The following is an 11966-nucleotide window of genomic DNA, read 5'->3' as shown; positions in this document are numbered from 1 at the left end:
TCCATCTCACTAAGTCAGACGGAGCAGATTTCAGTGCGCTGTCCTTTTACTGAACACGTCTTTGCTTCTATCACAGTAAAACACAATTTCAAGTGTCAAACCAAAAACTGTTATGCAGTCCAACTGAAAAAGAAATTTTAACTTACTTTAATTCAGTGTTTGTTGCATTTTTGAAAATCCACCTTAGAAGATGCAGATAAGATCATTTTTCATGTATTTGAAAGTTGTAGGCTGGTATAGAAGCTTGTTAAGAGTATTTGACACACAATTTAAAAGAACACAAAGCAGATGGAAACGTACAGCTGAACTGAGGCACTGCTGATCATCATCTCATTCAGGGTGCAATCACAGTGACATTCAATAAATCTTGGTGAAGGCCTTGAAAGGCCCCAGATTGTGTCTACCTGTGTCATTCTCCACATTCAACCCTTCTCGATATCTTCCATTTGATCAGACACACTATAATTACTGGCTCCAGTGCGATTACTGTCCTTTCAAGGAGGAGGGGAGCACTAATTGGAAGCCGTCTTCTTTCCAGGCAGGTCTGATCCGGACTGATAGTGGGGAGTTTTTCATTGAACCCCTTGAGAAGGGCCAACAGGACGTGGAAGCAAAGGGGCGTGTTCACGTGGTCTACCGCAGGTCAGCCATCAAGCAGGAGACGGCCCAGCAGAGGGAGGACCTCCACAATGAAGGTACGCAAGTGGAGAGACAGTGATGTCAGTGGAAATAAAAAGGACTGTCTGCATTTATGACTTTTGACTGTGTGGGTGTGCACAGTGTATACAGTATGTGTAAGCACACTTAATAATAGCAACGACTGTATGATTGAAGATCACATCCTGCAGTGTATTATAGAGTTTCAGGAGGGAATTTTGTCCCCAGGTTACACATAAAACAAACACAAAAATAGAACAATAGGAAATAAGTAAACAGTGTAATGATACATAAATGAATACAGCACAGGCAATGGTTTTAGCTCATTTATTACATATATACTTTACATCACAGATTCAGATTCCACAAAACTAAGATATAGTATCCAGTTGTTTTTTAACAAGATTACTTTACAGTACGGGATACAACTAAAGGCACAACTGAGCTATGAATGCTCTCCCATTCTTTGGCACATTTTTTGTTTGTTTGTTTTTATGACCCACAACTTATATCTTTTATAACTTTTGTCTACCATCATTGTGATTATTTATCTCTATCCTTGCTTTTGTCTGTATGTGAGGCTGTGGTATTAGATTCAATTACAGTTTGGAAAGAGTTACTCTGTTTTCTGTTTAAATATATTGTAAATATATTGTAATGCATTTATCTGTTATTTGTATTTATTTAGAAGAAATTGCTTCTAAGGAGCTTTTCCTGGAGCCGGCTGTTAAAATGGATTTAACAGAACATAGCATTTATCTTTTATTCTCATTTTCCACACTGTACCTTGTCCAGTGGATTTTCTGGTATGTATGAGGTAATCTGTCATATGTCCACTTGTATCCAGCAGGCTTGAATCAATAAAACTGAAATTAAGTGGATATTATGGAGCACTGCAATAATCTGTAACATGGCAGGTTTTATGATGCATGAATGTTTGAACAAGGCAGTTTCTGTCAGACGCGTTCACTGAGTCAGCACTTTCTGTTAAATCTGCGGGTGTTCTTACCTTCATCAAGAAGATGATGTATTGATTTGTTGATTTGTGCGGTTGATTATGTAGCAGAACATCACAAATGTGTAAAAAACAATCTGTGAAATCTGACCCACGTTTGATCTACAGCTGAAAATAACCGGTGCATGAATCACATGATGGTCTACGTGCACTTTCATGCAGATCCAGGTGCAGATCAACAATCACTAAACATCTTCTATTATTATGCAGCTTTGTCGCGGATATTCTGACTTTGAGTGCATTCTATTTATTGCCTGTCTAGTGTTTGCCTCACGTGACAGAAATTCAGTTTTCACTTTATCGAGTCAATGTGCCAGATGTGTGGATCACCGCATCCCACTTTTATTTTCATCTGACATCACATCTCATCCTGCAAGATCAGTTTCATCTTACAGTTTGTGCTATGGCCTAAATGTGTACAATCCAAGTTTACACAATTTATGTCTTTTACTATGCTTCAACTCTGACAGACCTAGTCATAGTAGATGAAGTGCTAAATGACATGGATGAATGTTGTTTGGAATTGATATGACTCAGCTGGGGTTCATGCTCTGAATGCCCATATTATAGTTAGCCTGAATATGGAGGAAATACACTTCCAGCTCTGCAGGCCAATGATTTATGAGTCTGGGTTAGTCTTTTGACTTGAGATTGAGTGTCTTAGAAAATATAGTCCATAGCCCTGTCAGTGTTCCCAATAGATTCCTTGTGCTCATCCTGACACAAAGAAAGTAGTTTGTTTCTTTTCAGGTTTGACACAAGCATATATCATTTACAGAAGCTGAAGTAAGAGAAAAAATATTCCCACAGTCTGTTCATTCATTGATTTGTTTGCAGTGGCGGACTTTGTGATCGCAGACCTCCCCGCAGCCCTGGATCTCGTCGAACATAAACTGTCTGAATCTGAACGCAAGAAGAGACATGCGAAGAAAGACGACTACAACATCGAGGTGCTGCTGGCTGTGGACGACTCAGTGGTGCGCTTCCATGGCAAGGAGCATGTGCAGAATTATGTTCTTACGCTCATGAACATAGTAAGTCTGATTCTCACACAGCCGGCTCGTCAGGTTCTCAATACCTGCTGCTGGTTTTATGCAAATTCCCAACATGAAATATCTAGAGCTGCAACTAATGTTTACAACATCTCTGGTATTTTTTTAATCTGCAGCTTGTTTTTGCAGTTGTTAATAAATTGTGAAAAATACAGTTTTCTTAAGTCAAAGGTGATGTCTTTAAATTGATTTATCTGACTAACAGCCTAAAAGACAGATAAAAGCAGCAAAAATTAATAACGGAGAAGCCTGAGCTAGAGAATTTTTGGCATTTTTGTGTGAAAACAGTGACTCACTCATCAAATCAGTGATGACATTACATGACATTATTGGTGAGCTTAGTGGTCTTTTTCTGTTTTTATTACTTTGTGGATATGTTTTTCTCCTCTTTGCCCTCTCTGACATTAGACTTTGCCACAATTCTCCCCAGACCACCACTTTCTCTGGATGTTTATGGATTACTAAATGGGGGGAACAGCACGACTCCCGGCTCATTAATTACAGGTTCCACCAGCTCCTACCACCATAAGCTACTTAATGGATCCAAATCTCTCAAGTCAGATTTTCACGGGGTGCTGGTTTCACTCTGTAACAGTTACCATTTGGAACCTGGATGGTGGTCTGATCAGCTGCACTAGACCAATTAGAAAGTTGACTGGGAGCTGTGTAGGGCAGTCATGGAAACCAGTGCCAGAAATCTGCTTGCATGCCCAACCTATGTTTACATGAACTGGTGTGTTTATTTAATTAGGTTATTATATTCACATGCCATCTCCAAATGTCTTCTACAAGGAGAAACGTGACCCTGACTGATTATATGTAAAGTGCCTGCAAACACACATTACGTAATTGTCAGTTCTCTGTGTAGATCACTGGCATGAAAAGTAGATTGGAAAGTCCTGAGATATTAAATTGACTGAATAATATCCATATAGTCCCCTTCTTGCTGAGTAAATTTGATGTGAGAACCATACCACTTCCAGAAAAAGAGGTGCAGCTTAAACAAAGAGGGTCAAAACTCTTTAGTTCCCCTCGTAAGCCATAGGCTTGCTGTGTCTGTAACAGCTCTGCCCACTCAAATCACTCTGAATCCCTGCTCTGTGGCTGCACAACGTGTAGTACCACCTGGAGAAACGCTCCCTGAGGGATTGATTATGAATATCCTGTCTGCATAAAGCCAAGGTGACTGCTGAGGTTCCTGCCGCACAATGGCCATGTTGTTCGAGCATGGACCAAGTTTTGTCCTTGTCAGTGTGATGCTGTACACAGGCCACAGAACCCTAGCGCCTGTAGCCCACAGCTGCTAATCTCATTTTCAGCTGAAACAGTCCAATTCCAACCCTCTGTGTGCTCCTCCTGGCTTTGTAATTATCCCTAAGCACATGGGGCTGCCCCATCCCTCAGCAGGACTCACCACAAAGGTTTTAAAAGGTTCACTGCATAGACCTGACTCCTGGTCAGGAGAAATTTTCAACTTCAGTGTTTACAAAAGTTATCATGGAACCTTTATATTGCTGTTTTTAATGCTACGTCTTTATTTTTCAACAGCATATCTGTTCAGGTCCAACATAAACACGTATATAGGTCAATATAGACCAGTCTAGGAATTTGAGCTCATAACAAATCTAGGAGCATTCGGGGTCACTTTTGTTTTCTTCACAGTGCTCTTTGACTTGAACTGGTTTCTGTGAATGGAATATTTACTTTTAAACGCCTTGGGTGTAGCCCTGCATCCCAGAGCAAATTTGGACTTGAGCCAAGATAGTCTTTCTTCACACACTTGTAGCTGTTTTAACAAACCCAGAAGTAGCACTCATTCATTTCTGTCTTTCATGAAGAAGACACGTGGTGTCTCTGGTTTTGGGATTTGACAGCATCATTGTTCATGTTAAATAAAAAGACACTTAGATCTGAATGTAGATGCTCAGTCGTTAACCGTAACACATCCTCTTGAATCAAAAAAGCAAAGAGTAGATATTTCATGGCTTAAAAATGAAAAAAAAAAAAAAAGCTGAAAACAGCTTTGGCACAGTCGACACTTCTGAGGGCTTTCAAGCTATATGTTTGTTATATGCCATCTTGGCCAAATGCATGGCTTGTTCTCCCTGTAATTCTGTAAATACATAGCCTCATATGCTTCTGTTGTTTCAAGGCTATTATTTTCATAAAGCACAGTAGTGCTTTTAGGATTTCTTAGCACCTGGAGAGATTAAAGCTTGTGCACAGAAATAATATTGCAACAGTTCAACAACTGTACTGTGCAATTAATGAAAAATTGGACTTTACCTCGGGGCTATTGTGAATTGTCCAGCAACACCAATTAAATAATGAGCTTTGACCGATCATTGTTACACATTATTTATTTATTTACTTACTTACTATAGCTGTTTTCAGCTTGTAATGTAAGTAGAGTTTAGTTTCAAAGTGCTTCACAGATACAAATAAAACTACAAAACAATTAAAAGCTGTATCCACTAATGTATCCTTCATTTCTTCTCTGTGCTTTTGCTTGCCCGCAGTATGAAGTATTACACATGTGGATAACAGGCTCGCATGTGTGAAGGTTGTGAATGTCACTTCCTCAGATTTCTGGGCACCAAGCTTAATTTATTTTTATAACTTTTTGATGCCAGTTGAGTTGCATAGTTACAGAAGTTATGATTAGCATCTCCAGTTTTTTTCAGTAGTACTTAATAAACACACATTCATTACCAAGTACCATGTCCCTTGGAAACTTCTGAGGTTAAAAATTAAGCCAAAGACCCCTGCTATGTTTTTCCAATGGCCATCTGAAAATCCTGCCCACACAAACATTAGTTATTTTCTTATAGACTGATTGTAGTTTGTGTGTATTAATCATCAGCTTTAAGTACAGCCATTTGCTTGATTGCATAACGTGAGACATTCTCAAACACCTTCATCAAATGCATTGTGTTCCTCGCCATCCTTCAGATCAATGACAGAAGCTGTTAATTTCCTTTCAGGTTGATGAAATCTACCATGATGAATCTTTGGGAACCAGCATCAACATTGTCCTTGTCCGCATGATCATAGTCGGGTACCGACAGGTGAGTTGTGTCACACACTTTCAAACACCTTTTAAAGTGAAGATATTTGGTGCAGGACTGGATTTAAAGCCAGACATATTGTCATATAAATGAATCTGTCGTCTTCCAGGTCAAATCATAACTCAACAGAGATTTAAACCTGTGCACAGGAAGCAATACAGTATATTTTACATTTTATTTGAAGGACTGAGCTCACCACTGTGGCTGAATAAAAAATAACAGAAGATGTTCCATCAACTTCCAGTGAACAGATATGCTGAACCATGTCCCAATTATTTTTGTGGCCAGAAGCAAGATTCAATAACACCCCACCCCTCCAAAATAAAAGGTTTAAATGTTGTCAGCAAGAATTGATTATGATTTCAACATTATGGAACTGAAATAAATAACCTGCTGCTTGTTTTAATAACCCATATTTTAAAAGGACTACAAAGGAGTGGAGAGTTAGCAAGCAGTAGCTTGCTGGTGATCAAAACATTTACAAAATTCACATTTTATTATACTTTAGGTAGGGATGAATTAATTCTGTTTTCTTCTCCTGTTGCTGCTCAGTTGTTAGCAGGAGTCAAAATTCAATATGTAGTAATGAGGTAGAATAGTGACTGATGTTGTCTAAAGACTGATTGCCAAAGCAGAGAAATGCTGTTTACACAACACTAATTAAATGCACTCGGACGTTGAATGTGTGGCCAGCCCTGGTTTCAATACCTACTGAGAAAAGAAAGACAAATCTTTTGCCAGTTCCTCTGGACACTTTCATTTTTCTTGGATTCACACACTGTGTACAAACTGTGCTGTCACCACCTCACTATTTCATCCTGACTGGGTTTTGCCACGGGAATTAAAATGATTCTTTTACAAGGTGAAAGACAAAATAAGAAAGGTTTTCCATTTCCAGTTTTATGGTCACATGTAGGTCTTTTGTATATGTGTGTTAAGATCCAATTAAACTGAAATTTGGCACAGTTTTTTCACATGAAGTGGGAGTTGGTGCTCCACTGGAGGCTGCAGAGACTTTGAGCTCCTGCAGTTTTTTTGATAATGTCAGTTCTTATGGTGCTGCAGCTACATTACAAAGCTCTTCAAGCAGCTCAGTTTTCAAAGTTAAGGGAGTTTAAAAACCCTATGATTAATTATTCTATAATGAATGGTAATAGATGTATAATCAAACAGCACACAGTTTTATTGAAATCATTTTTAAGATTCAATTAGACATTTTCAAAACATTTATAAAGGCACAGGCACAGTTCACAGTCTGTAATATAAGTCACAAAATTCACACAAATCAGCTAAAATTCTCACCTGTTATCTCAAAGGTTGCTGTGGGTTTCTCTAATAATGAAGCACCTGCAGCCTGTGAACTGCTGTTGCCCTTTTATTCTCAGTCTGATCTTTAATCAAAACATTTTATTCACCACGGGAGTTTTCCGCTTTTTTCTGATTGGCGTTTACATCCTACCTCGGGCTTGTGTTAGTGAGGCGCTACAAGAATGGACCACTGCGATGCAGTAATAAAAGACACCTATCGCTCTGTCTCCTGTGCAGCCTCGGGTCTCTGACCTACAGGCAAAAACTAAAAGCTGCAAAGCTTGTTGCTAAAAAAAGAGGCGGACCAATAGAGGCTTGAGAAAACTTGATGAATTAAATATCACATCCAGATTTCAGCTTTATTGCTTCTATTTACAGATGGGTGACAAATTAACAAAAACTGCTGAATAAATGAGGGGCAATTAAAAAACAAATGCAGGAGTTACTTCTAAATCTGCTGGTAATCTTTCTGATAATATGATTTATGTATCTCTTTATTCACAAAAAGTCAGAATTTGGAGGAAATGCCCATTTTGATTTCTAGAGGCAAAGCTGGTGTCTTCAAATGTCTTTTTCTGTCCAACCAAGTACAAAGATATTCAGTTTATTATCATACTATATTTGACAAAGAAAAGAATCATTTCCTTGCAAAAAAGATGATGGAACCAGAAAATATTAGTGATCTTTGCTTAATAGTAGTTGATTACCTTTCTTTATGTGAACTGACTAATGGCTGCAGCACTAGGGTGCTGAATGGTTTAATGAGGATGAAAATGAAGGGTTATGTTCTGGAAGAATGATGTTTCCTCCCTTCAACAGAGGAGCACTGAAGTTGCTCTGGAGGCACTTTACTAAAAACACTTTACTATAAACTTAGTTAGTTTTTCCTTTAATTTGTCCCCTATATGTATCTGATAAGTGGTGCAATGTGTACTGTATGTATTCTTTATTTTTGGTGGAGCAAACATTCCCTGCACACCTGAAGTGAGAAGTCTTACATTTCTATTCACAGCTTGAGTGTTTGTCCTGTTCTTTGTATTTCTGCAGTCTATAAGCCTAATCGAGCGTGGCAACCCATCCCGCAGCCTGGAGCAGGTGTGCCGATGGGCCAACACGCAGCAGCGCCGCGATCCCGACCATGCAGAATACCACGACCATGCCATCTTCCTCACAAGGCAAGATTTTGGTCCCGCAGGTATGCAAGGTACTGTATTCTTCTCGATCGAGGCCTGTGCAGACTGAGTGCTGATATCTACTTCCATTCACAAAGGGGTTGGCTTCAAGTCTTGCCCAGGTAAGGTCGATGGAAACTGTAGCTGAGGTCACAAACCCAGTCCTGTCATCAGCGACCTCACAGGAAAATGACTGAGTAGCAGACTTGACATTGATGCCACCCTGAATATGAAAAGCTGAAATTGATATTGTCAAAGAAGGTTTTTGGCATGTAGAGAAGAAACAGAACTAATTGTAAGCTTGTGTAATTTATGTAAGCTAACATTTTAAGCTAACAGTTTTTTAAAGTTTTCTTAACTCATAAATAATCAGTAGATAATTCTCAATAACACATGTATGCAATCATTAGGAGGCATTTTGTATCATACATGTTGTTCTGTCAGTTTAGCTTTTGTCTCACATTGTATTTCTTCTTTTCAGCACTTCAAAACAAAATTTGAAGTGAGCAGCCAAACCACCAGAGAAACTGGATCCAGAATGATCAAACATTCTCTGTGCTTTAATATCTTTGCATTCACCTGTTTATAGTTATAGCTTTTAAAGTACATATGACATCTTTAGAGAATCACTTGAGATACCTGGTTTGCTTGTCACACCTCTGGTTGTTGCCATAGCTACTGCTGTGTTGTGTTCATAACAAGCCCAGTTTCTATGGCACCTTGCGTTATGTTGAGCCAGACCCTGTGCTGTGCCTCAGAGTCACGAGCAGACATCACACTCTCTTGTCAAAGCTTAGCTGTGAGATGATAGATTCTATGTCCAAATACACATGTTAGGCTGTGGGATAAATAGAAGAGAATAGTTCAGTTTAGGGTGTAGCTGCAAAGCAAATGGATACAACTTAATCTTTTAAAGTAATGAGTTCATGACGTTCATAAATACACCCGTAATCAAATACTGTGAATGATTTCGGATGTTTTGATCTGTTCTTCCTGTCAGGGATATTTTCTGTATAGTATGTTTAGTGTCCATCAACCAGATGACAAAGACCATCTCTCTCCTCACCAATGACATGAGCAACAGAGGAAGATATTTCTGACTGTAACTGCTGCTGCTGCACCTTTTTGCTTGAATGTGCAAAGCTCTCAGTGACCTCTTCATAACTACATTCTCCTGAGTTCCTTTTATCTGCCTTTAAGATAAAAGGCCTTGCTAACCCACTGCTTTTATGTTTAGCTATTTCACTCATGGCTCACATCCATTTTGTTGTCATTTTACAGTAGGTCCATCAGCTATGTGGATCAAACCTTGGTCTTCATGAGTCATGAAGTCATACCATACTGTAGTAAAAACTAAAAAAATAAACAAAGCTCTGTGCTTTGACTGGTATAACTTTCTGCAGCCTTTCTTTTTCATCACTAGCCATCAAAATAATCGGATATACATGCCTTTCCACAGTCTGTGCCACCGGCTGTCTGTCTGCTTCTTTTCTGCTTTTTAGCTGCATGCCAAAAGGATCTTCTGATGGTCAGAAAGCATGAACGTTATCTGAAAGCCGCTAAAAGAAGGCTGGGACAAGAGTGCTTCTGAACCAAACCAAACGCTCTAAGCTGAATCGCTGCACACCTCTTGATCGAGTTTTATTTCATGTTTGTGCTTTGCTTAAAAGTTTGTTGTTCTGGTTAACAACTGTAGTACCAGGCAGATGTCTGTTGGCAAGCTAGTGAGGAGATGTTCAGTACACAAGCTGTCACATGGGAACCACATGCTAATGCTATAGTATCTGCTGTTCATTAGTGGTGCTTGTAAGAAGGGTTTAATACAGTCATAAAGTCTTTAGTACTTCACGTCCTTGGCGAGGCACAGGCCCAAGATGTTCGGTACTTTATAATCACTGAATGCCGTCTGACTCTGAATGCAGACTTACTGCAAAGATCACTGACACTGCATTACCCTTAAAGGAATGCGTTTATGCGGTACATCCTGTACACTTAGAAACATTTAGAAGAAACATTTACCCATACTTCAGTGCGTGATCCATTACATGGCTTTCGGGGGAGTTTGTGTTTTTTCACTTTTTTGTGGTCAGAATAAATGACAGATACAACATTTAATAAAGCACATAATATTTACCATTATCCCTATTGATAAGAATATGAATATTAATAATAAAAAAACAGATGACAACTAACCAGTGGTGTGTGTGTACTGTATATCAACACCATGGAGACATGGAAGGCAGTGAGGGGAGAGAGAGAGACCATTTTACTATGTGTACTGTCCTGTGTGAATACTGCATGTACACTTTTGTAGGTCTATTCCTCCATATATGAATTACCTATTTCACAAATGTGAGAAGGAAAGGCATGCACCTCAGACTGACTGTGACACTTTAAACTTAAGCTGCCTTGATTTCTTTTTGACATAATGTTACCATATGATTTGTAGCCTAAATGAAAAACTGCTGTTCAGGTGTAGACTGAGTGAGAATGTTTGCTCTTCTTCTTCTGTTTTGTTTTAAGGCAAGAGAATTTGTTTAAAGTGAAGTTCACCCTTATGCGTAAATCATAAAACAATAATAGCATAATTTCAATCGTGATCCACATGATGAAGATGCAGAAAAACAGAAATACATGGCAAAATAACATTTTGTCAGTATTTTACACTGAACCTCCCAAACCAACATTTTCAGAGGAGCTCATATCTTAATGCTCCTCCTTATTTTGCACCATTCCTTGCCTGTAGATATATGGGTTTTTTAACTGAAAGAGACTAAGCAATTGTCATAACCTAATATTAAAATGTACTTATCTGAACTCCAGTGTCAGTCTGAGAGTCAGCTGCACCCCAAGGAGGAACAAAGGTGTTCACAGTGACTGGAATTACATAATACACTGCTCTCTAACTTAAATCATGTCACCTCACATCAAAAGATAACTTTCCTGTATGAGAATGTCATGACATCCATCCTGGCACTTCATTATTGGGGCTCTGTGGTCTTTTCTTTTGCCCAGGTTATGCTCCAGTCACAGGGATGTGCCACCCACTGAGGAGCTGCACTTTGAACCATGAGGACGGCTTCTCCTCAGCCTTTGTGGTAGCTCATGAAACCGGCCATGTGTGAGTAATGGCAAGATGATGAATGGACCGGCAGAGTCTCACAGGGTCTGCACTGCATCCAAATAAGCCTTTTTGCCTGATAAATTTAGTCTCTAACAAAGGCAGGGTCCTTTAATGGGTTTGTTGTCTTACTGTAACAAAACATCTAGTTGCTTCACCGTGTGTGCAGACTCAACACGCCATCCAAAAGTATTAACATATGCTTATGTTAGCCAAATGACACCTGCACTTAAAACAGCCAAATTTATGAATGTAAATTACTCTTAAAAGATACAAAATAAATATTGACAACACACTGTAAAAGCTTGCATCTCCACCATACCTGTAAAACTATGCTCACCCACTCATTTAATCAGAAGGAAATCTGATTATTTATGCTCTTGTGGAGGGTTAGAGTAGAAGATTAATAATGGTCTAATCAACCACCAGCAGCCAGCTAACTTACCCCGGAGCTAGCCTGGCTTCGCCAGGTAGCAAAATCCACCTACCAGCATTTCAAAAGCTCAGTCATTAACAGGCTGTATCTTGTTGGAGTTTTATGTCCATCAGAATGAGTGCCGCTTAAGTTGACTT

The 11966-nt window shown here is 39.1% G+C and overlaps 1 protein-coding gene across 3 annotated transcripts in view; it reads left to right on the top strand.

Annotated features, from left to right (window-relative positions):
- adamts14 (ADAM metallopeptidase with thrombospondin type 1 motif, 14) overlaps positions 1-11966 on the top strand; it is a 30211-nt gene that overhangs the window by 6590 nt on the left and 11655 nt on the right. For 2 of the 3 annotated variants that reach the window (XR_002275357.1, XM_020605346.1), the window contains exons 3-7: positions 539-695; positions 2510-2706; positions 5709-5792; positions 8148-8304; positions 11288-11393. Coding sequence is in view for 2 of the 3 variants with exons in the window: in XM_020605346.1 (XP_020461002.1) it covers positions 539-695; positions 2510-2706; positions 5709-5792; positions 8148-8304; positions 11288-11393 (701 nt within the window). In the remaining variant the exon portion in view is untranslated. The remainder of the gene's footprint in view (positions 1-538; positions 696-2509; positions 2707-5708; positions 5793-8147; positions 8305-11287; positions 11394-11966) is intronic. The other variant, XM_020605347.1, reaches the window with a different exon arrangement.

This window comes from Monopterus albus, unplaced genomic scaffold (genome assembly GCF_001952655.1).
Source record: "Monopterus albus unplaced genomic scaffold, M_albus_1.0 scaffold69.1, whole genome shotgun sequence".
Lineage (NCBI taxonomy): Eukaryota > Metazoa > Chordata > Actinopteri > Synbranchiformes > Synbranchidae > Monopterus > Monopterus albus.
This window is presented reverse-complemented; position numbering and strand designations above follow the sequence as displayed.